Source organism: Neoarius graeffei, chromosome 18, assembly GCF_027579695.1.
Source record: "Neoarius graeffei isolate fNeoGra1 chromosome 18, fNeoGra1.pri, whole genome shotgun sequence".
NCBI lineage: Eukaryota > Metazoa > Chordata > Actinopteri > Siluriformes > Ariidae > Neoarius > Neoarius graeffei.
In genome coordinates this window covers 48,403,589-48,429,723 of record NC_083586.1, presented here as the reverse complement: position 1 = coordinate 48,429,723, position 26,135 = coordinate 48,403,589, and the positions used below count along the sequence as shown (strand labels likewise).

Genomic DNA, 26,135 nt, shown 5'->3' with positions numbered 1-26,135 from the left:
AGGTACAGTTTAAACTCACTATCTCATCCCGGATACTAATGTAGTCCTTCATCAGGTACAGTTTAAACTCACTATCTCATCCCGGATACTAATGTAGTCCTTCATCAGGTACAGTTTAATCTCACTATCTCATCCCGGACACTAATGTAGTCCTTCATCAGGTACAGTTTAATCTCACTATCTCATCCGGACACTTATGTAGTCCTTCATCCGGTACAGTTTACACTCACTATCTCATCCCGGATACTAATGTAGTCCTTCATCAGGTACAGTTTAATCTCACAAACTCTCCCGGACACTAATGTAGTCCTTCATCAGGTACAGTTTAATCTCACTATCTCATCCCGGACACTAATGTAGTCCTTCATCAGGTACAGTTTAATCTCACTATCTCATCCCGGATACTAATGTAGTCCTTCATCAGGTACAGTTTAAACTCACTATCTCATCCCGGACACTAATGTAGTCCTTCATCAGGTACAGTTTAAACTCACTATCTCATCCGGATACTAATGTAGTCCTTCATCAGGTACAGTTTAAACTCACTATCTCATCCCGGACACTAATGTAGTCCTTCATCAGGTACAGTTTAATCTCACTATCTCATCCCGGACACTAATGTAGTCCTTCATCAGGTACAGTTTAATCTCACTATCTCATCCCGGATACTAATGTAGTCCTTCATCAGGTACAGTTTAATCTCACTATCTCATCCCGGATACTAATGTAGTCCTTCATCAGGTACAGTTTAATCTCACTATCTCATCCCGGAACTAATGTAGTCCTTCATCAGGTACAGTTTAAACTCACTATCTCATCCGGATACTAATGTAGTCCTTCATCAGGTACAGTTTAAACTCACTATCTCATCCCGGATACTAATGTAGTCCTTCATCAGGTACAGTTTAAACTCACTATCTCATCCCGGATACTAATGTAGTCCTTCATCAGGTACAGTTTAAACTCACTATCTCATCCCGGATACTAATGTAGTCCTTCATCAGGTACAGTTTAATCTCACTATCTCATCCCGGACACTAATGTAGTCCTTCATCAGTACAGTTTAATCTCACTATCTCATCCCGGACACTAATGTAGTCCTTCATCCGGTACAGTTTACACTCACTATCTCATCCCGGATACTAATGTAGTCCTTCATCAGGTACAGTTTAATCTCACTATCTCATCCCGGACACTAATGTAGTCCTTCATCAGGTACAGTTTAATCTCACTATCTCATCCCGGACACTAATGTAGTCCTTCATCAGGTACAGTTTAATCTCACTATCTCATCCCGGATACTAATGTAGTCCTTCATCAGGTACAGTTTAAACTCACTATCTCATCCCGGATACTAATGTAGTCCTTCATCAGGTACAGTTTAATCTCACTATCTCATCCCGGACACTAATGTAGTCCTTCATCAGGTACAGTTTAAACTCACTATCTCATCCCGGATACTAATGTAGTCCTTCATCAGGTACAGTTTAATCTCACTATCTCATCCCGGATACTAATGTAGTCCTTCATCAGGTACAGTTTAATCTCACTATCTCATCCCGGATACTAATGTAGTCCTTCATCAGGTACAGTTTAAACTCACTATCTCATCCCGGATACTAATGCAGTCCTTCATCAGGTACAGTTTAATCTCACTATCTCATCCCGGATACTAATGTAGTCCTTCATCAGGTACAGTTTAATCTCACTATCTCATCCCGGATACTAATGTAGTCCTTCATCAGGTACAGTTTAAACTCACTATCTCATCCCGGATACTAATGTAGTCCTTCATCAGGTACAGTTTAAACTCACTATCTCATCCCGGATACTAATGTAGTCCTTCATCAGGTACAGTTTAATCTCACTATCTCATCCCGGATACTAATGTAGTCCTTCATCAGGTACAGTTTAAACTCACTATCTCATCCCGGATACTAATGCAGTCCTTCATCAGGTACAGTTTAATCTCACTATCTCATCCCGGATACTAATGTAGTCCTTCATCAGGTACAGTTTAATCTCACTATCTCATCCCGGATACTAATGTAGTCCTTCATCAGGTACAGTTTAAACTCACTATCTCATCCCGGATACTAATGTAGTCCTTCATCAGGTACAGTTTAAACTCACTATCTCATCCCGGACACTAATGTAGTCCTTCATCAGGTACAGTTTAAACTCACTATCTCATCCCGGATACTAATGTAGTCCTTCATCAGGTCCAGTTTAAACTCACTATCTCATCCCGGACACTAATGTAGTCTTCATCAGGTACAGTTTAATCTCACTATCTCATCCCGGATACTAATGTAGTCCTTCATCAGGTACAGTTTAAACTCTCTATCTCATCCCGGACACTAATGTAGTCCTTCATCAGGTACGAGTTTAGACTCACTATCTCATCCCGGATACTAATGTAGTCCGACATGATCAGGTACGAGTTTAGACTCACTATCTTATTCCGGATACTAATGTAGTCCTTCATGATCAGGTACGAGTTTAGACTCACTGTCTCATCCTGGATACTAATGTAGTCCTACATGATCAGGTACGAGTTTAGACTCACTATCTCATCCAGGATACTAATGTAGTCTTTCATGATCAGGTATGAGTTTAAACTCATTATTTCATCCTGGACACTAATGTAGTCTTTGTGTAGTCGAATAGTTCAGGTGAGTTGTTTGTGTTCCTCATGATTTGCATTTAATAATCGTCTTGCATGCCTCAGAGATTATCAGTAAACTTGCAAAAATTACTTCAGTTTTCTTAAGCAGTTCTTGTCTCTTTAATGATGACAGATCGATATTCTGGAGGACCCCGTGTTCAGGAATGTCATCATCCTGCAGACAGTTTTACAGGAGGTCCGACACAGAAGTGCTCCAGTGTACAAACGGATTAAAGATGTGATCCATGACAAGGAGAAACATTTCTATACGTTCACGAATGAACATCACAGGTAGTGACCCTCAGCAGAAAGAAATGAGACAGATTTGATAAAACAACTAATCATTATTAGTTTTTATTTTTTAATGACATCATTTATTTGGAAATTACTTAAAACTCTGATTTGTTGATGCATTTGGAAATCGGCATTCAACAAAAATTATGGAAATGATTTTTCCATAAAAGGTGCAGTTTGTCGTTTCTGAGAGATTTTTCTAAATCTATAACAAAGCCATTAAATTAAATTGAATTATAATGACGGTATATTGATCGAGCTTGTAAGTGTGACACACATTTGTTTGTATTCAATCCTAGGGAGACATTTGTTGAAAGGGAGCAGGGTGAGAGCGCCAACGACCGCAATGACCGAGCCATTCGCGTGGCGGCTAAGTGGTACATGGAGCACCTGAGCAAATCAGTGAGCGGGTGCAGAGCTGAAAGTGGTGCTGCTCACAAACGACCGTGGCGAACAAGGAGAAAGCCGAGCAGAGCGGTGTGATTGCTTACAGATGTGTGTAAATCTGAACGAACTCCTCAGGCTCGTTAGTTCAGAGAATACTTCTAGCTTGTTGATTTTTATTTCATATTATATATTAACTCTAGCCAGCTTACACACACACACACACACACTGCAGCTGGGTTAAGCTCCTCATACTTATTTTCTGTATTGGATGTCTTTTTTTTTTCCTGTGCAGGTGAGGAGTACATCAAAAGCCTGACTGGTAATCCCGAGCTGGTAGACAGACTGGCACTGACCTCTGATGATCAGGTACATAAAACAATTAAAACGAGCTGTAAAACATTTTCTCGTATTAGGTTTAAGTGTCACTGAGTTTCTCAGTTTAATTAATTATTACATTTTTTTTTTTTTTTTTATCAGAATGAGATCGGTGGCAGTAAGCTGCTTTTCCCAGAGCATCTCCCTCTGTCCAAGATTCAGGCGGGTATCAAGAGCGGCGCCTTTCTGCAGGGGTCGTTCCGGGCAAACAGTGACAACTACCTGGAGGGCACCGTCTTCATCCATGGAGAAGGAGACAAGACGACGGAGGTAGGACAAAAGAAGTATAGGCTTCTTATATCTTTCAGTAAGAATGAAGTATTTTTATTCAATATGGGAATGCGAACATGCAATATACCGTATGTTCAAGTGGGTGAATTTGAGAGAAGTCTTTTTTTTAGGTACAGTGGTGCTTGGAAGTTTGTGAACCCTTTAGAATTTTCTATATTTCTGCATAAATATGACCTAAAACATCATCAGACTTTCACACAAGTCCTAAAAGTAGATAAAGAGAACCCAGTTAAACAAATGAGACAAAAATATTATACTCGGTCATTTATTTATTGAGGAAAATGATCCAAGGTTACACATTTGTGAGTGGCAAAAGTATGTGAACCTTTGCTTTCAGTATCTGGTGTGACCCCCTTGTGCAGCAATAACTGCAACTAAACGTTTGCGGTAACTGTTGATCAGTCCTGCACACCGGCTTGGAGGAATTTTAGCCCATTCCTCCGTACAGAACAGCTTCAACTCTGGGATGTTGGTGGGTTTCCTCACATGAACTGCTCACTTCAGGTCCTTCCACAACATTTCGATTGGATTAAGGTCAGGACTTTGACTTGGCCATTCCAAAACATTCACTTTGTTCTTCTTTAACCATTCTTTGGTAGAACGACTTGTGTGCTTAGGGTCGTTGTCTTGCTGCATGACCCGCCTTCTCTTGAGATTCAGTTCATGGACAGATGTCCTGACATTTTCCTTTAGAATTCGCTGGTATAATTCAGAATTCATTGTTCCATCAATGATGGCAAGCCGTCCTGGCCCAGATGCAGCAAAACAGGCCCAAACCATGATACTACCACCACCATGTTTCACAGATGGGATAAGGTTCTTATGCTGGAATGCAGTGTTTTCCTTTCTCCAAACATAACGCTTTTCATTTAAACCAAAAAGTTCTATTTTGGTCTCATCCATCCACAAAAGATTTTTCCAATAGCCTTCTGGCTTGTCCACATGATCTTTAGCAAACTGCAGATGAGCAGCAATGTTCTTTTTGGAGAGCAGTGGCTTTCTCCTTGCAACCCTGCCATGCACACCATTGTTGTTCAGTGTTCTCCTGATAGTGGACTCATAAACATTAACATTAGCAAATGTGAAAGAGGCTTTCAGTTGCTGAGAAGTTACCCTGGGGTCCTTTGTGACCTCGCCGACTATTACACGCCTTGCTCTTGGAGTGATCTTTGTTGGTCGACCACTCCTGGGGAGGGTAACAATGGTCTTGAATTTCCTCCATTTGTACACAGTCTGTCTGACTGTGGATTGGTGAAGTCCAAACTCTTTAGAGATGGTTTTGTAACTTTTCCAGCCTGATGAGCATCAACAACGCTTTTTCTGAGGTCCTCAGAAATCTCCTTTGTTCTTGCCATGATACACTTCCACAAACATGTGTTGTGAAGATCAGACTTTGATAGATCCCTGTTCTTTAAATAAAACAGGGTGCCCACTCACACCTGATTGTCATCCCATTGATTGAAAACACCTGACTCTAATTTCACCTTCAAATTAACTGCTAATCCTAGAGGTTCACATACTTTTGCCACTCACAGATATGTAATATTGGATCATTTTCCTCAATAAATAAATGACCGAGTATAATATTTTTGTCTGATTTGTTTAACTGGGTTCTCTTTATCTCCTTTTAGGACTTGTGTGAAAATCTGATGAATGTTTTAGATCATATTTTCTATATTTCTGCATAAATTCTAAAGTGTTCACAAACTTTCAAGCACCACTGTAAGTGAGAAATAAGCACACTGAGATTAAGCTAGCTATTGACAGAACAGTTTAGCTAGTTTTCATGTAGCTGATTTTTATATACATGAAGTGACAGCGCAAAATCAAAGAATTGTTTGGACAAAAACGTGTGTATCAGGTTCTCCTCCAAGGCCTGCAAAACCTGAACCGAGCTGTGCACCAGGATGTTGTAGCTGTGGAGCTCTTCCGTAAAGAGTGCTGGGTCGCTCCTTCTTCTGTGGTGCTGCAGGATGATCAGCAGAATGACGAAGATGCAGATGAAGAGGAAGCAGAGAAGAAGGTGATGACGGCACTTATTGTGAAGGTGTTATTAAAAGCGTAGCTGTTCCTGTCAATTTTTTTTTTCAACATAGGTAAGCGAACACATTATACAATTGCCATTTAAATGGTTGATTTTGTGAGAATGCTGTTGTTAGCAACTGAGAAATAAGCTAGCATTGAGCTTAAATGTACTGACTGCAAAGTCACCTGAAATTCTTTTTTTTTTTTTTTTTTTTTATTGTGTATGGCATTTTCCTATGTCTTGCAAGAACAGTGTCACGTGGACGAGATGTGATCATTTTGATGTCCTGAGGGTCATGTTTCTCCGGTTTTTTTTTTTTTTTGGACCGTTTTCCTCCCTCTTACGGTAAACAGTATGGCCATACGCGACAAGCTTTAATTAATTAGCATAACTGTGGAACTGTGTCACATGAAGGTGGCGACACGCAAAAAACATCGTAACTCTGCATCGACCTCTGAGAGTTTTGAATTACAGGGATGCAATTTGTGGTTGACATTCGTGAACAGATCCGTGAAACAAAAACAAATATATCTATTCTCTGTTACTGCTTTTGTGTTGTTTCTTTCTCTGTAAGATCAAAACATTCGGTGTGTAACTCCATACTCGCTACCAGGGGTGTAGTGGGCGTGGTACGCGGGGGTACGCCGTCCACCCACTTCTCCCGAGGTGAGATTAAAAAACAAAAACAAAACTGTCATTCAATGGCCTGAGTTTATACGCTCTACAGTAAGTGACACGTGCCTTTGTGCTCATCATCAATGCCCCCCCCCCAATCGAACGTTACGTAAAACGTAGCGACGCAAAGTAGAATGCATTCTAAACGCAGCCGAGATATTAGAATTATGTAAACGGTTGACGCCGCCATTTTAATGTTGCTTCGACCAACTAGAGAGCTTCGACAGAATGGCAGATCAAGGGGAAAATGACTCGACAGGAAAGACTCGGCAGAAAAACATCGATTTTTATTTCAGAAAAAGCATTCCGACACCGGCGACACCAAATCCAGCGACCTTGAGTGAGCCACCATCACCAATCATAACTAAATGCTTGATTTATTCAATTGGTGCCTTTTATAATAAATTTCAGCCCATTGCTGGTTTGTATGCGATGTGAGTGAGCGACGTGACTTTTTTTGAACTTCTGGACACATGCTGTAGCTGTTGCCACGGCAGTAAGTAGGCTAGTAAAAATATCGAATTCCGAATGCAGCTCGGCTCAAATGAACATGAATCGAACATGAACAAAGGTGTTTGTGTATCATAATTTCCAATATTTTGGCTTCACGCCTGATAGTCCATGTTAAACCTATGCAAGGTTTATGTTGAGTTCCAGCAGCAGAGTGGTGCTGTCTACGACGATGCATTCGGAAGGAGAAGGCGAATTTGTTCCTCTTTAGCCATTTCGGCATATTTATTGGAGACAAAATAAACCGCGGCTTTTCGCCATAACAGTTGGGCTGTACTGACAAACAGGAATGAAAATTGCACACATAAAAATGTCTGAAAAAAGTGTCTTCTTGTGCCCTCTTGTGTTGTTAAAAGAACGTAACATTGATACAAATCATTCATACCAAACATAGGCGACCAAACAAAGGCTACCGCTTCTGACATGATATCAAATCGATGACGTCACGAATCGTGTACCCCCACTTTAAAAATCTCCACTACACCACTGCTCGCTACCGTAGAGTCGAGCCCATGCATTCTAAGGCTAAGATAGCTAAGCGCTAGCTAAAATGATTTAGTTATCGGACCAGAAAAATGACATCATCTAACCTTGCTTGATCTTGCAGTTGCATTCACCAAGCAGGCTTTTCTTTTCCGCTGGCTTTTAGCTGGTAGGAGAGCCAAGTCCACCATATTTGCGCATGCCGACTTGTTTTGGTTAAAAGTAGGTCAGACGCCCCATTGTGGTCACGTGATATTGTTGCTTACTTGCTTTGGCAATCTTCGGAATCGTAAAATGTGGTCGTATTTTTGACTGCTGGTTTTTTAAATCTAATTCCAACCACTAAGATCTCAATATTTTTCATCAAAACAGCTACAGTTATATTCTAAAATAGATATTTATTTACATGAGTCAGTTTGATGTTGAAAAAAAAATAAGTAGGTAAAGCTATGAAAACTTCCTTCAAAGTCTCCTGTGAAGCATAACATCAAAACTAGCAGACGGAAAATGTTGCAGAATACTTCATCAGAGACAGTGAGAGCGAGAGAACATCCCTATAAAAGTTATCTGATTGATATTCACGAGTAATCCAGTCAGAAACCAATCAGAAGAGAGAGAGAGAGCCTGACCGCTTTCCCGTGACTCAAAAAGCACTGGCAGTTTCCCCGACGTCACGCGAGCAGAGTGTACTCTGTTGTACCAACTTCAACCTGCTGTTACTCGCAAAGTACTGAACAGATCTTAAGATAAATTTCTTTGGAAAGTAGAAATTATATTTTGAATGATCGAAAATATTCAAGAGTTATTGTAAGCAGTGACAGATTTGGAAACTCAGATGAGCATCTGCGTGCACAGTTTTCACAGCACGGCCAGCGAGCATCTGATATGCCTACTTTAAGACCAGCCCTTAAATTTAGTTGTAATTTTAAGTACCTTTACTGAAGTTTTGAAATTCATTAAATATACTAGTAACTTTAAGATACTTTATTGGTATTCTTAAAAGTAGTAGTGACTTTTTAAGTACGTTTAAAATGTTAAATTTAGTAACTTAGCATCTTTACATGTTCTTTTTAACAGCATTTTGTTATCTTTACAAAGTCATGGAAAGTCACTTAAAGTTATACTATAAGAAATAGACCCCTTCGCATGTTTGTAAACAAACCGACCGTTGCCAGGATGCGTGCGCAGCCTGGACCCAGAAACAATGGCGCTGCCCATAGACCGGCATTATGAGCTGTCAGATTATGCCAAACAATTGTCGTTACAAGATCGAGAATGCTACATAAATAAGTTAACTCTAACAAGTGGACATCGCCTACCGGATCCGCATTTAATTAAAGAGTGGACGGACGATGTTAGTAAGTTCCCTGGTATACAATGGCCAGATATATACTCGTACCTTATTGACAAGACTTCAGTGTACACCCACGAAAAACTTCGTGCCTACAAGTCTTTAGACGCATATGATTGTTATGTGCGGGCATGTACAACTTGATTAACAATGGGACATTCATATTCATTGTGTTTTAATCAAATTATGCCAGTGATGTGATGGCAATGTGGCTTTAGCTACAACAGCAAATACCAACACGAAACAGCAATTTGCAGGAGGTAATGGCATGAAAGGAATGATGGTGTAAAGAGTGCAGCTAAGAGAAATCAGAGCTGCGTAAAAAGCGAGAGGCAGAGAGCAGAAATGAAACTGAACGGGGCGGGAGCTAGGTTAGAGCAGTCAACGTAAGTTGGCATTTAGAGTGAGGGCACACCAATTTTACCTTTCCATCCTTGCTTTAAAATTGTGATTTTCGGCATACACAAATAATGACGGCACAAAATGTGGACTGCTTGAGTCAAGCGAGACCTCTCCTACAAACAAAACTGCATGCAAAGCTAAGTTAACATGCTAACAATATTCATTACATTGTGTAACTATGACCCAGCTAATCAGACAAACGCTACCAAAGTATTTTGCTACATCAATAAACGAAGACTAGAAAGAATAAAAAAGAAAGGTTTAATAAATAGCCTGATCTTACCTGTGATGAAGTGGGCGCTGCAAACCCGCGCATTTTTGATAGTGCTTTCATTCCAGTCTACACATTTGATGGCTTGTAGTCATAGACGTTGGCGATTTTTTTGGAATGGGTGAGATCCTGCTAGAATTCTGAACATTTTAACCCCATCACTGCTACGATTCTGACACCCGACAACACAACAACTAGGCATTTCTGAGTCTTTTTTGGGTCCAGGCTGCGCGCGCAATTTCCGCTTACATATGAATGACGTTTACTGCGAAGGGGTCTATACATTGAAATTTAGCACTTTGTAAACTTTTAGGATACTTTTAAGAATACTTTAAAGCTGTTAATTTGTCTAGTGTTTCTCATGGCCTTCCTGTTATCTGTTCTGGAATCAGTTGGAGAGCCCTGTACCGGTCACGTCTATGCTAAAACCCACTGGACGCGTGGTGGGGATTATCAAGAGGAACTGGCGGCCCTTCTGCGGGATGCTCAACCAGTCTCAAATTAAAGAGGTAACAGAATGTTGTGCCTTCATTTAGCTTGAAATGCGGTGTGTTGAGTGGAAGTATCCTACAGATCTTAACTCACTATTCAGTTAATGAGAGTCAGACAAACACAATGTCTTAAGTCTCTTGATTGGCACGACCACTAGCTGTGATCTGGTTCTTGCTTGAGAAAATACTTTTAGATAAATTGAATAATGTATAAAATACCTTCAGTACTTTTCTGAAGAAAATACAGGAGGTATTTGAGATTTAAATGGTACTAAACCTCAAACTGATGACGTACTTTGTTTCTGCAAATGTAAACAACAGGCCACCAGACATCTGTTCACCCCAGCAGACAGACGCATCCCACGGATCCGCATCGAGACACGTCAGGCCTCCACACTGGTGGGCCAGAGGATCATCGTGGCCATTGACGGCTGGCCGAAGAATTCCAGATACCCCAATGTGAGTTTGTGTCTATGGGCTGCTATAGTGATGACACAGTGGTGCTTGAAAGTTTGTGAACCCTTTAAGAATTTTCTATGTTTCTGCATAAATATGACCTAAAACATCAGATTTTCACACAAGTCCTAAAAGTAGATAAAGAGAACCCAGTTAAACAAATGAGACAAAAATATTATACTTGGTCATTTATTTATTGAGGAAAATGATCCAATATTACATATCTGTGAGTGGCAAAAGTATGTGAACCTCTAGGATTAGCAGTTAATTTGAAGGTGAAATTAGAGTCAGGTGTTTTCAATCAATGAGATGACAATCAGGTGTGAGTGGGCACCCTGTTTTATTTAAAGAACAGGGATCTATCAAAGTCTGATCTTCACAACACATGTTCGTGGAAGTGTATCATGGCAAGAACAAAGGAGATTTCTGAGGACCTCAGAAAAAGCCTTGTTGATGCTCATCAGGCTGGAAAAAGTTACAAAACCATCTCTAAAGAGTTTGGACTCCACCAATCCACAGTCAGACAGATTGTGTACAAATGGTGGAAATTCAAGACCATTGTTACCCTCCCCAGGAGTGGTTGACCAACAAAGATCACTCCAAGAGCAAGGCGTGTAATAGTCGGCGAGGTCACAAAGGACCCCAGGGTAACTTCTCAGCAACTGAAGGCCTCTCTCACATTTGCTAATGTTAATGTTCATGAGTCCACCATCAGGAGAACACTGAACAACAATGGTGTGCATGGCAGGGTTGCAAGGAGAAAGCCACTGCTCTCCAAAAACAACATTGCTGCTCGTCTGCAGTTTGCTAAAGATTACGTGGACAAGCTAGAAGGCTATTGGAAAAATGTTTTGTGGATGGATGAAACCAAAATAGAACTTTTCAGTTTAAATGAGAAGTGTTATGTTTGGAGAAAGGAAAACACTGCATTCCAGCATAAGAACCTTATCCCATCTGTGAAACATGGTGGTGGTAGTATCATGGCTTGGGCCTGTTTTGCTGCATCTGGGCCAGGATGGCTTGCCATCATTGATGGAACAATGAATTCTGAATTATACCAGTGAATTCTAAAGGAAAATGTCAGGACATCTGTCCATGAACTGAATCTCAAGAGAAGGTGGGTCATGCAGCAAGACAACGACCCTAAGCACACAAGTTGTTCTACCAAAGAATGGTTAAAGAAGAATAAAGTTAATGTTTTGGAATGGCCAAGTCAAAGTCCTGACCTTAATCCAATGGAAATGTTGTGGAAGGACCTGAAGCGAGCAGTTCATGTGAGGAAACCCACCAACATCCCAGAGTTGAAGCTGTTCTGTATGGAGGAATGGGCTAAAATTCCTCCAAGCCGGTGTGCAGGACTGATCAACAGTTACCGGAAACGTTTAGTTGCAGTTATTGCTGCACAAGGGGGTCACACCAGATACTGAAAGCCAAGGTTCACATACTTTTGCCACTCACAGATATGTAATATTGGATCGTTTTCCTCAATAAATAAATGACCAAGTATAATAATTTTGTCTGATTTTGTTTAACTGGGTTCTCTTTATCTACTTTTAGGACTTGGGTGAAAATCTGATGATGTTTTAGGTCATATTTTTGCAGCAATAATAGAAAATTCTAAAGGGTTCACAAACTTTCAAGCACCACTGTAAATATCATGTCAGGCCTCTATTGGATCAAAGAGGCAGCGGGATGTTACTTAACAATCTTTGCATCCAAGTAGCTGTTTTATATACATACGGGTTTTCCAAGTGACACTTCTGCATACAAAATAGCCTTTTCATATTCGTCACAGGGTCACTTTGTGAGGAGCCTGGGAGAGGCAGGTGATAAGGAGACCGAGACGAAGGTTCTGCTTTTGGAACACGATGTTCCGCACCAGCCTTTCTCGCAGGCCGTGCTCAGCTTCTTACCCAAAATGCCCTGGAGCATCACGGAAGAGGTCAAGACCGACTGTGGTGTTAACAGTTTAACAATAAAAGTGTTCTTATAATTAGTACACTGCTTTTTCATTAGTCCTTTCAGCCATAGTTTTGTGCATTCGTTCACTACTCCTTCTTTCAGGATCTGAAAGTGAGAGCGGATCTGAGGCACCTGTGTGTGTGCAGCGTCGACCCTCCTGGCTGCACAGACATTGATGATGCCTTACACTGTCGTGAACTGAACAACGGAAACCTGGAGGTGTGTGTTGATATGTGAGGGGATTCTGAGAGATTTTATAAATCTAGTAAATTCAAAAAGGTACACTTCCTGAAAGAAACTAGTTGGTAGCAGAGGTGGACAGTAACGAAGTAAATTTACTTGAGTACTGTACTTAAGTAAATTTTTTTTTTTTTTTGAGTATCTGTACTTGAGTATTATTTTTACATTTTTTTGGAAACTTAAGACTTCACTACATTTGAAAGACAAATATCATACTTTTCACTCCACTACATTTCTATTATGGCCCTTTTCCACTACCCTTTTTCAGCTCACTTCAGCTCGCTTCAGCTCACTTCAGCCCGACACGGCTCGCGTTTCGACTACCAAAGAACAGCACGACTCGGCTCGCTTCAGCCCTGCTTAGCCCCTAAAACTCGCACCGTTTTGGAGTGGGGCTGAAGCGAGCCAAAGCGAGCCGAGTGGGGCTAGGGGTGTGAGAAGACACTCACCTGTGCACTGATTGGTGAGGAGGAGTGTCCTCACATGCCCACACACGCCCCGCGAGCGCGCTGGGATCTGTAAACACCGCAAACCCGGAAGGAGAATAATTACGAATTACGAGAATTTCTGAAGCCTTATTCGCCTCGCCTCATCTATACGCTCTTGCCAGTATCTGTCCGCGTTGTCGGTGACAACAAGCCACAGCACCAAGACCAGCAACACTAACGACTCCATGTCCTCCATGTTTATTGTTTACTATTCGGGTCGTGAGACTACCGCTTAAAAGATCACTGATGTCACTGTTTGCGCTGCTTAATGACATCACCTGACGTCCACCCACTTTCGCTAACTCCACCCAATGTGTCCACCCACTTCCAGCCAGCACGGTTCAGCGCGGTTGTAGTCGAAATGCAACTCCAACAGCCCCACTCAGCCCGACTCAGCCGCGTTTGTAGTGGAAAAGCGGCAATAGGGTCCTCGTTACTATGAAGCAGCTTAGAAAGTGGATGTTTTTTCTTTTCTAAAACGTGATGGTTTTTTCGCAGGTGACACTGAGACAGCCGATCAGTAATCACTAGGGTCACGTCACGTCCATAGACTATAAAATCAAGATCAGTGATTTCTCAGCAGCGTTATTTAACACGATCAGTTGATGGCAGAATGGAAGGAGGCGGTTCTTCTGGGGAATGAACGCACCCACGGTTATAGCTAGAACCCATGTTTCAGTTTTCTGAAAGGATTAAAGATTGGTTTCATTTTAAATGTTTGCTTTGTTTACCGAAAACGAACCACATCACAGCCTACAAAAACTCGCTGTCCAACCTGCGGAAGCATATTGAGGGATATAAACATTTTATTCCAAGAGAAAGCTTGCAATGAAGTTGTCTGTGCTTTTAGAGCTAGCGATAATGTTGCAATAGCTATGCAGTCTGGTTAGTCAATGGACTTTCTATGTATTTGCCTGCCAAGTTGCCGTAGCCTTGTCCACAGCTAACGTTAACACATAGCTAGTTAACTTGGACACTGTTAGTTAGCATGTAAAAACGGAGTTATGCTAACATGAATAACGTTAACTTATCTGAAGTCCTTTCAGAAATGTGTTTTAGCATAATCTTGCCAAATAAACAATGTAGAAATCTTTCTTTTCTAGTAACGTTAGATACCCAATATGATTGAGTTTGAAAAGAGTTTGCTAGCATGTCAAGTGCCGCTTCACTGACTAGCTCGCTGAACATTAAACCACAATGACGGCACAGCATGCGTTCATTTTGTGAATTCACAAAATAATCCAGTGGGTTGCTTCAGAGGCATGAGGTATTATAAGCGTTGTGTCAATAATACAACGATGTGTTGACAGAAAATGTACTTTTAATACTTTAAATATTTTTAAAAGCAAGTACTTCAGTACTTTAACTTAAGTAAAAATTTGACTGGACAACTTTCACTTGTATCGGAGTAACATTTGACCAGTGGGATCTGTACTTTGACTTAAGTAACGAAGTTGGGTACTTTGTCCACCTCTGGTTGGTAGCATAGATGCATATTGTCATGGTATGGTATGTTATCTTGGTTATAGGTAAAATATTTCTTATAAACTGACCTGACTATTGATGCTTACTGCCTCAGGTCGGTGTCCATATTGCAGACGTGAGCCACTTTATTCGCCCAGGAAACGCATTAGATCAGGAGGCCGCCAGCAGAGGCACTACAGTCTATCTGTGTGAAAAGGTAAACACGTACCATGTCCAAATGCAGTTTATCCCATAATATAATCTTGTATAATTGTGTGTGTTGTATTTTTCCATAGAGGATTGATATGGTTCCTGAGCTTCTGAGCTCTAATCTCTGCTCTCTGCGCTCCAATGTGGAAAGGTAACTAATTTATCCATCACTGTCCCTGTGTCCGAAATCGCTCCCTACTCACTATATAGGGCACTATATAGTGGGGACGCCATTTTGTAGTGCTGTCCGAAACCTTAGTGAGGATTATTTACACCCTATATAGTGCACTCAAAGTATCCCACAATGCATCACGAAAAGCAGTGTACAACGATGGTCACTGACCAAAGCAATATATCCCATCATGCATTGCGGTCGCACTGAAAGAAATCAAATTAAAAGTCTCAAATTTAATTTAATAAAAGGCAGCGGCGGGGCGGCACGGTGGTTTAGTGGTTGACGCTGTCGCCTCACAGCAAGAAGGTCCTTTCTGTGTGGAGTTTGCATGTTCTCCCCGTGTCCACGTGGGTTTCCTCCGGGTGCTCTGGTTTCCCCCACAGTCCAAAGACATGCAGGTTAGGTTAACTGGTGACTCTAAATTGACCGTAGGTGTGAATGTGAGTGTGAATGGTTGTCTGTGTCTGTCAGCCCTGTGATGACCTGGCTAGAGGTCTGCGCGGGTTGGATTGTGCAGTCCCGCCCGCGCCCGCAAAGAATTATGATTTTCAGTCCTGCTCCCGCCCGTGCCTGCCATATTTTGTCCCGCTCCCGCCCGCAAATCCCGCATGATGCAGACGTTCGCGTTATTTCTCAGGAAAGTTCTTGTCTTGACACAGCATGATGGTGCCCCGCCCCCTACTTTGAGTGGATTTGAGCATAAATATCTACAGCTCACGTTCACGTTTGTTATTATTTACCTTGTTTCTGAATTCAGCATGTAGTGTCTCTAATAATAATAATTAGTGCTGTCAAGCGATTAAAATATTTAATCGCGAATTGCACATTTTTATCACATGAGAAACCATTGTAATTCTCTGATCAGCATAAAGTGAATGGGCTTGCTTTGTACCAATGGTGTTTTTTTTTTTTTTTTTTTTATTGCAAAGCAGAGCTAGTAAGAGAAGTGAATTGATTTACTGCTTGAGTTAGTCTACAACTCTAATCAGAGAGACAGGTTACACAGTGACGGTAGGCTTGACTCAATGCTATCCCAGAAATCCTTCCTGTAATATGCAAATTTGGCCGCCTCTGATTGGACAGCCAAATTTGCATATTACAGGAAGGATTTCTGGGATAACATTGAGTCAAGCCTACCGTCACTGTGTAACCTGTCTCTCTGATTAGAGTTGTAGACTAACGCAAGCAGTAAATCACTTCACTCATGGTTCTCTTGCTAGCTGGGTGTGAACTGCGAGTCATTAGAGTGATCAAAGGATTTCCCGTTAGGGTGATCAATGGCAAATTTAAGATGCCATTCCTCACTCAATCTGGCAATCTGACTCTCTCTGCAAATTTAGGCATCTTAAAATGTTTTTATTAATGCCAAATAAAATATCCAGCACAAATTATATATGATAGACATAAATTAATAATTTATACATTTTATTTCAAACACGTTTTTAGTTAGCGGGACTGCAGCTTATCACCGCTCCCGCCCGCGCCGCATATGTGCGCTCCCGCCCGCGCGCGCATATGTGCACTTCCGGTCCCGCCCGCACCCGCAATGAGCTTTCAAAATTTGTCCCGCGCCACACTGCTTTGCGGCGGGTCCCGCGAGTCCCACGGGACTCCTGCGGGAGTGCAGGGCTCTAGACCTGGCGACTTATCCAGGGTGTACCCCGCCTTTCGCCCGTAGTCAGCTGGGATAGGTTCCAGCTTGCCTGCGACCCTGTAGAACAGGATAAAGCAGCTAGAGATAATGAGATGAGAAAAGGCAGTGGCAAAGAAGAAAGTATTCAGCCTTGATTTAAAAAAAAAACAAACCTGAAAGATGCAGGTACTTTGTATTGATTAATGTGGGAAATTATACGCTCAGTATAATATGGATTTATCACAAAAGTACATGCAAGTATTTATTATTTTGAAAACCCACCAGCCGACTGATCTGGCACGTTTTAATTGTGCAACAGTAATGACGTAAATACCAGCACGACGGACTAGTGTCCGAAAGCGTTTTTTTCATTTTACCAATGAGCTCACTATATAGTCCTCTATACAGTAATTCCCTATTATAGGGAGTAGTGAACAAGTGAGCGATTTCAGACACAGGGTGGGATTTATGGCACACAGGCCGAGCCTCCTTCACTTGACAGCAGACAGTGACCATTGCCATACAACTATACTATCCACATTGGTCTGAAGCATAAGTATTGACACCCTGTCACACCTCATTACCTGATTTTAGCACTTCTATCCCTGCAGGTTAGCATTTTCCTGTATTTGGGAAATGAACCACAACGCTGAGATCATAAATACCCGCTTCACCAAGAGTGTCATCAATTCCAAGGTAGGCACTGATTGAACGTGGCTTCTCACTAAGAGACCAGGTCCTAAAATGATCTTCTCTGTTTCAAAAAAAATCTTCGATAATCACGCTAATATTTTGTGTTCATGCATGCCTATGTTGAGGAAAATTGAGAATTCTGTCCTCTCAGGCCTCTCTGACGTACGCTGAAGCTCAGATGCGAATCGATGACTCCAGCATGAACGATGAAGTCACCAAGAGCCTCCGGGGTCTGAACAAGCTGGCTAAGATCTTAAAGGGCCGGCGAATTGAAAAAGGGTAACAGCAGTCGTAATGAAGTAGTTTGGCCAAAGTATTAAATGCAAGTGGATAGTAGCTGACTTTTATGATGTCATTTGTGTCTTAATGTGTGTATCTTTGATTTTACATCATCAAGTGATTGTCTTAAAGAGCATACTACGGATTCTTAAACTGAAATCGTCATCAGATTTTAAGAATAATCAGATTATTTGGTGCATTTAAAGGGGAACTGAAGTCATTTTTAAACTTGCTTTATTTCTTAATGTTATTCAATTACGTTTTCGGTTTTAATAACCTTATATCAGAGATGCCTACTAGTACGGATTGGCCGTATTTTGTACGGAAAAGTTACGTAAATACGATGTTACAGCAAACAGTGTTATTCTGTACGGAATTATTATAGTCTTAAATTCCAGTGAGTTGTTTTTAAATGTCCAAGCGACTTTTTCAATCCATGCGCGATTCACGGCTAGGCTATTTATTTTTACGACAACCACACATGCTGTGTGTGACATGCGCAGATTCCGCACATGCTGTGTGTGACATGCGCAGATTCCGCACATTTGCTCACGCTATTTTCGATACGGTAGAATGGCCGTGCATTACACCCAGTCAAAAGGGCAATGGATACACGCACTGCAAACTGTGTAGAACTGACATTAACATCACTCATGGTGGTCGCGATGACTGCACGCGGCATGTCAACTACAAAAAAAAACATATGGAGTATGCTGAAATGGCGAGTCAGGCGGAAAGTAAATCTGGGGGTATCCAGCAGTTTTTTACGAAATCTGTGGATGAAAAGACGCGGAACGTGACACGTGCTGAAACGGTGATGGTTGACCTGTGCTTGGAGTTGAACTTGCCAATTAGTGCCATGAAATGTGAGTTAAACTTATTCAGTTTCTTTTTACATGTCTGATTTTTATTCACTGAAATATCAAACACTGGCTGCACTTCTTTAATTCAAAGTCTTTTCAGTGTTGCAAGTGCAAATGTACATGTAGTATGATCAAAAACAGAATTTTATAATTAGTGTTGCTGGGATTGTGGCAAAAAATTGATCATTCCACTGTTTTAAATACAATTATAAATGCCATTTTATTCAATGTCTCTTCTGAAGCATTATGCTGAAGTATTTATATATTGGGACATTAAGATAACAATGTCGGACTCTCTTTGGCATGAAATAAGACTTTTTTTTTTTATATTTTTATTAGAATCCGTTAACAGGTAGAACATTTTGCCAGGCAATATAATATAATACTTTTGAGGAGTTACATTCAGTACCAATGATTGGTAGTCAACCGTAATGTCTGCAAACAGGGAACACTATTGTATTTATAAAAATGTGATATATTGTATGCTCTAGAAATTTGTTGAGTGGAAATTCAGTTGAGATGGCTGCTCGCATTTTGTTTATTCAATTCACACAAAACAGTTCTTTTTAATAATTTAAATGTTAAACATATTGGTATATATACCTCTTTATAATGGAAATGCGCATAAATTAATGTTACTGAAAGTCATTCCAAAATACTGAAAAATGTTTTCAAGAATACTGAAATTCAAAATTTGGGATAGGCATCTCCGTTATATGTGGTTTGTTTGGTCCACAGCAGGTGTCACTTAACTGCGCAATTTTCACGAGGCTTGTGCGAGACTTCGAAACGTGAAGTGTCAGCCAGGTGTCAGTGCCGCCATTTTGAAAACTGTTTTCCAAACGAAGTATTGCACAAAAACGAGTTTAAATGACGATTACTGCCTACTTTTTTCAAACTTTCCTGATCGCTATCAAAACAAACAAAACTTCCAGCTTGATTACATCAGCATTCGAAAGGGGGCGCGCGCGTCTTTTGACAACGTTGGCAGATGTTGGTCACTTTGATTTCCACTGTACGTTTTACTTCCATCCTACGATGTCTCGCACAGGTCTCAATGAATCTCGTTTACGGCCATCTCTTTGACTTATTACGTAGCGTATTCCAAACACTCATAACTTGCTACAGCAGCGACAAAATAGCGATCAAAAATGCATTCCGATATTTAATAAAATGAGATAAATAGAAATTTGATAATAAAAAAAAAAATTGCCTTCAGTTCTCCTTGAAGTAAATCCTGTCTTGATGTCATCGCAGGGCCCTGACGCTCTCCTCCCCTGAAGTGCGGTTCCACGTGGACAGTGAGACTCATGACCCTATAGACCTCCAAACCAAAGAGCTAAAGTGAGTCCAGAATTTGGTTTGGTTAAAAGAACTGTTTCACCACAAACCCACTGTTTTTCAATTTTTGTTTGATCATTTTCCCAGAGACACTAACTCCATGGTGGAGGAGTTCATGTTGCTGGCGAACATCTCCGTGGCTCAGAAGATCTATGAGGAGTTCTCAGAGTGCGCTCTGCTCCGGAAACACCCCGCGCCTCCTCCGTCCAACTACGACATCCTCATCAAGGCCGCCAAGTCAAAAGTAAATGTTAAATTTACCTCTTAACACAGGATCTTGTTTTTATACAGCATACAGAGTCAACATTTAACCAACTCAGTAGTTCTCTTTTGCCCCTTTTCCACCAAAGCAGTTCCAGGGCTGGTTCGGGGCCAGTGCTTAGTTTGGAACCGGGTTTTCTGTTTCCACTGACAAAGAACTGGCTTTGGGGCCAGAAAAACCGGTTCCAGGCTAGCACCAACTCTCTGCTGGGCCAGAGGAAAGAACTGCTTACGTCAGCGGGGGGGCGGAGTTGTTAAGACCAACAACAATAACAAGACCGCGAAAGATCGCCATTTTTAAGCGACGAGAGGCAGCAGCTGTACAAACGCGAAGTCAGCCATTATTATTATTGTTGTTGTTGCTGCTGCTTCTTCCGTGTTGTTTTTGCTTTGATATTCGCGCCAAAGTTTATGCAAACGTAGCGACGTAACTGATGTATACAGCGATGTAATGACGTGGCTTCCCTTAGCACCGCGAGCTATGGAAAAGCAAACTGGTTCTCAGCTGGCTCGCAAGTTGAACGAGTTGTGAACCAGCACCAGCACTGGCCCCGAACCAGCCCTGGAACTGATTTGGTGGAAAAGGGGTATTTATCAGCAAGGTCAAAAGTTTGTATCCCTCTTGGCATGCTCTTGTTCTTTTATTTCAGTGTGTCTCATTGGGTGAGTAATGAGAGTTGGAATCCGGAAATCAGTCCTAATACTATCAAACATTTCAATATTGATTAAAGCAAGATCATTATGAACCATAAAAATCACAATTCAGAAATGGATAGATGATGTCAAGGTACAACCAAATGAGAAAAAATAATTTGGGGGGAAAAAAGAGAAACTGCTAGAAAGACTTGTAAATATCGCTCTTTGTTGTAATATGTTACTGTTTCTATAGGAACAACTTTCACAGGGACTTGTATGGTAGATAAATGGATTTTTTTAAAAATGTGTGTAGTTGTTGATAAGGTGAGGTTTTCTATGAGGAGACGTTTATTTAGCATTCATGGAAGGAGTCTCCAGTGTCGCAGCTTGGTAGAACACCGAGGTAATGTTTCTTCATAATAATATAGCTGCTATAATATAAGTGATAACGAACAACCAACAGGAAGTAACTTGTTTTGCTGAAATTCCACAACAATATTAAGCATAGTTTAAAAGATTAAAAATGCAATTTGTTGTCCTCTTTAAAAAAAAAAAAAAAAAAAAAAAAACCTATGAAATAAAACACTTCGGGACATGCTGTTATTGAAAAATAACTTTGGTGTGGTAATGGATCACATAATCCTGTCATTGACTGATTACTTTCCTATAAAAACATGCACTACTGGGTTTTATTCATTACAAACATTATTTAACCGTTTTTATCCCCCGCTGGCTGAAAGGCCCGAAGGGGGATTATGTCGTGGGGATTTCTTTCTGTCCATCCGTCCCGGGAAGGGTGCTCTCATTCTGAAATCAACTCCTTTCACGATTTTTGGAGAAATTTCATGAAACTTGGCAGGATTCTTTTTATATGTTGGTACTACGCATACTGTAATTTCGTTAAATTGGGTCACATTTTACCAGAGTTACAGCCCTTGATTAACAAAATTATAATTTGCCAATTTCATGAGTGTGTGTTTTCCTTCTGCAGGGATCACTACGTTCAGACTGCAACCTGAAACGACCCATATCCGATTTGTTGTGAAATCCGATTTTTTTGTTAGGCCGTTCACATTTCCAATTATATGAGACTTGCATGCGATCTCCAATATGAACGGAAAACGACCCAAAAGTGTCCCGCATGCGCAAATTGACACGTAATAAGCACATCTACGTAATACGTAAACAAAAAAAAAAGCGCACTCTTCAAGTTTGCAAGTAAAGCATGGAGATGAGGCGAGACCTGGCGATGTGGTTTTTGTGGCGGCGGCGGAACTCGCACAATAATCTGATTAATGTGGGCAGCAGACTAATGAGACCGAAGGTGTCAAATTACTGGAAATTTCCAGAACAATCTTATAATCTTGTAATACAGGATGGTTTAACATCCAGGTCCCTACCAAATCCACCATTAGCTTGATCAATTCTATAAAAGTCTATTTAAATTCTGAAAACTGTACAAATGTTGTTTTCCACCAAAGAGGCAGGATTAGCCAACGCATAATAGTGACGTTTGTCTCTTGTTGATGACGTGTAGGTGGCATGAATGCGACCTGTCCGGTCAGACTGCAGTCGCATGTGAAAATAACGGATATGCATCGGAATTAGGACCACATATCCAAGCGGCCTGGGTCGCATGTGAAAAAATCGGATCTGTGTCGTTCAGATTGTCAATAACAAATCGGATACAGGTCGCATATGGGCAAAAAAATCGGATATGGGTCGTTTCAGGGTGCAGTCTGAACGTAGTCGATGAGAATTTTCCGCCGATCAGTGGATTTCCGACTTTTTCAGACCAAAATGGTCGTTTTTGAGATCGATGTAAATCCGTTGAGAAATTTTCGGGGGGGGGATATGGTTAACGATCTGTGGTCACCTTATAACATCTTGATTCTTGGTGGGCTCCGGGTTAACACACTCAAGTCTTTCGACATGTCGTAATTAACATTCACTTTTGCGACAACGTTTGACTTATTTGCGGTAGAATTTTCGGGAAATCCTATCGCGTGCAGTGTATAAACACAAGAATGTGTGCTCTCCACGTGTGGCTTGCAATCGCTGTTCAGAACACTGAATGTCGAGATCGACAAGCAGACTGTCACAACGAAGCTCGGTGATCACATACGGAAAATAGACGTCCCAGGAAAAGTACTTTGCTCATTGTGTTCTGACATGATAAACTACGCTAGTAGAGGGGCAAGGACTATCGAACTTCACATATACACCAAAAAACACAAAGGTAGGTCGGAAATTGTTTTGCCTGTTCAATGATTCATTATATTTATAATGTATATCGCACGAATCAGTGCCACAGTGTGTGTGTGTGTGTGTGTGTGTGTACATATATAATCTCTCTATCTCTGTATATCTCAAATACATGTCATATATAAGTGTGTATCTTTTATAAATGGGGTTAGCTTATCTAATGTAGCATGTTGGGGAGAATCATAGTGTCATATCTATATTTCTGATAAAATTTTAGGTATGATACTGTGTATAAAACTCCTACTTATTGCTCATTTCATGGGGGGGATTGCTGGCATGTGCCGCGCGGGAGCGTCTGCCCACATTTTTTAGGCCGAGATGAACTTATAGTTTTTGATTTTAAAAAAATTTCTAATATGTAATGCCCATTGTACATGCCTGTTCTTTAATTCAAAATCACCATCTTGAGCTTCAAATTGACCATATGGTATCTGTATTACATTACACAACATCCTGTCCAGGTAAAACCTAGTTAGTACACACAACAGTTGAAAGGGAAGTGATGTTGAATGTTGCCTGCTTAATATGCAAGACCTCCTGCTACCATGATAACCTCAGAAGAAAGCTTAAGAGAATTATATGATAGAACTTTTTTCTGGTTTGCACTTCATTTTAAAGGATTAGAGTGTTCAAAGACATGAATAGCAAAAATGCAGAAATATAATACTGTAGAGCTCGTTTATATTAAAAGGTGCATTGATTTTTTTGGAATCATCAAATGTGAATTGATTAAAAACAAGTCTCTTGTCCCATATTAATCATTTTCACCTGGTAGTCACCAAGAAGGGGAATTTATTTCCAAATACATTGCAACTTTTTGCTGATAAAATTAATGGTTTTGGGGTAAAAAAAAAAAAAAATAGCCAAAATTCATTAGCTCCCACCCCCTGGGCCCCGCTGGGGGCCTTTGGTCCCCAAACCCCCGGCTTTTTTCAGACTTTTTTAATATTTTTCATTCTCATCCCTGCTTCTGAAATCAACTCCTCTCACAATTTTTAGAGGAATTTCACCAAACTTGGCAAGAGGTGTTGCTATGTGTCGGTAGTACGCATATTGTTATTTTGTTCAATTCGGTCGCATTTTACCAGAGTTACAGCCCTTGATTAACAACCTTGTACTTTCACAGTTTCATGAAGGTGTGCTCGCCTTCTGACATCAACTCCTCTCACAATTGTTGGATGAATTTCTCGAAGCTTGGCAAAGGGCCTTGTTATATGACAGTAATACACATTATTGTGATTTAATTTCGTTTGTGAAAATTTTCCCAGAGTTTTGATCCTTGATTAAATAACTTGTACTTTGACAATTTCATGAGAGTGTACGTTCTTCTGAAATCAACTCCTCTCACGATTTGTGGAGGAATTTCACCAAACTTGGCAAAAGACTTTGTTATATGACGGTTATACGCGTATTGAAATTTCGTTTAATTTGTGCAAATTTGACCAGAGTTATGCGCTTGATTATTAACAAACTTGTACTTTGGCAATTTCATCAAGGTGCGCTTGCTTTCTGAAATCAACTTTTCTCACAATTTTTGGAGGAATTTCATGTAATTTGGCAAAAAGTTTTTATCCCGCACTGGCTGAAAGGGGGATTATGTCGTGGCGATGTCCGTCCGTTCCGGTAGGGGTACTCTCCTTGTGAAATCAACTCCTCTCACAATTTTTGGAGGAATTTCACGCAACTTGGCAGGATTCTTTGTAATATGTCGGTAATATGCATATTGCAATTTCGTTCAATTTGGTCACATTTTACCAGAGTTATGACATAGTTGCCAGCGAGGGATATTTGTGCTCTCATGGTGATGATACACGGGGCAACTTTTTGGGCAATGTTGCCGAGCAATGTTGCTGGCAACGGGCAACTAGGTGAGACACAGGGCAACTTTTCAGGGCAACTAACAATGGGCAACAACAGTTAGCAACGGCAGTTTACAGTTAGCTAAAAAAAAATCGATGTCTTAATTTTTGCTGTGACCATTTAATCAAGCTGTCTGTTGTTTTTTAGAGCTTTGGTGAGGTAAATTCCTCCATATAGAATATTAAAATAACTTACCGGCGTAAAAACAGATGAGGAGTCTCTCCATCTCTTCACTCCACTGACGCTGAGCGGCCGCCATATTTGTTTGAAATTTCTGATCCGAACCTCACCGGAGGTCACATGACTCGACACTCGCGTTCTGATTGGCTTATCTCAAAAAGTTGCCAGAGATTATCAAAACCATTCAGAAAGAAACAATGTTGCCCAATCTCAATAGAAAAGAGTCAAAACGCAATTGCCCAGCAACATTGCTCGGCAACATTGCCCAAAAAGTTGCCCCGTGTATCATCACCATCAGAGCACTCTTGTTGTTGCTTGTGATAATAAAGGAACATCTGTACATCCAAATGCTGATGAAATGTTCAATTTATTCCCGTACTTAAAAAAACAAACTTTTGCGCTTACCTGTATCTTTTTCCCCCTCAGGATCTAGTGATCCGAACGGATTCAGCCAAGGCTCTGGCGGATTCTCTGAACGAGGCCACTGTGGAGAATTTTTTCTACTTCAACACACTGCTGCGTATCCTGGCCACACGCTGTATGATGCAGGCTGTTTACTTCTGCTCAGGGATGGACAACGACTTTCACCATTACGGCCTGGCGTCGCCCATCTACACACACTTCACCTCGCCCATCAGGAGGTGAGGGAGCCTCGCTCTTGCACTACAGGAAACTCCTAAACTGCCCACTAATGTGTATTGATGTGTATAAATATGGATGATGAATATTGTAATATCCTGAAATAGCACTTTTTAATATATTTTAGTTATAGCTCAAAAGGGAAGAGATGTATATAAAATATGGGAAGGCCTTTGATTATTTATGGGAATTATTATGAATTATTAATATAGAAAGAGAGAAATTAAAAGTCATAAAATTGACCTCCATCCTGATACTGACTACTG

The 26,135-nt window shown here is 40.8% G+C and overlaps 1 protein-coding gene across 1 annotated transcript in view; it reads left to right on the top strand.

The window, feature by feature from the left end:
- The window catches only part of dis3 (DIS3 exosome endoribonuclease and 3'-5' exoribonuclease), a 55,852-nt gene that overhangs the window by 13,637 nt on the left and 16,080 nt on the right, over window positions 1-26,135 (top strand). The window contains 18 exon segments of the mRNA XM_060898956.1: window positions 2,802-2,959; window positions 3,262-3,370; window positions 3,372-3,410; window positions 3,412-3,457; window positions 3,642-3,715; window positions 3,827-3,994; window positions 5,877-6,038; window positions 10,126-10,242; window positions 10,546-10,683; window positions 12,476-12,622; window positions 12,745-12,861; window positions 14,950-15,051; window positions 15,131-15,195; window positions 17,464-17,548; window positions 17,697-17,824; window positions 19,945-20,031; window positions 20,116-20,272; window positions 25,657-25,871. Coding sequence (XP_060754939.1) covers window positions 2,802-2,959; window positions 3,262-3,370; window positions 3,372-3,410; window positions 3,412-3,457; window positions 3,642-3,715; window positions 3,827-3,994; window positions 5,877-6,038; window positions 10,126-10,242; window positions 10,546-10,683; window positions 12,476-12,622; window positions 12,745-12,861; window positions 14,950-15,051; window positions 15,131-15,195; window positions 17,464-17,548; window positions 17,697-17,824; window positions 19,945-20,031; window positions 20,116-20,272; window positions 25,657-25,871 — 2,114 coding nt within the window.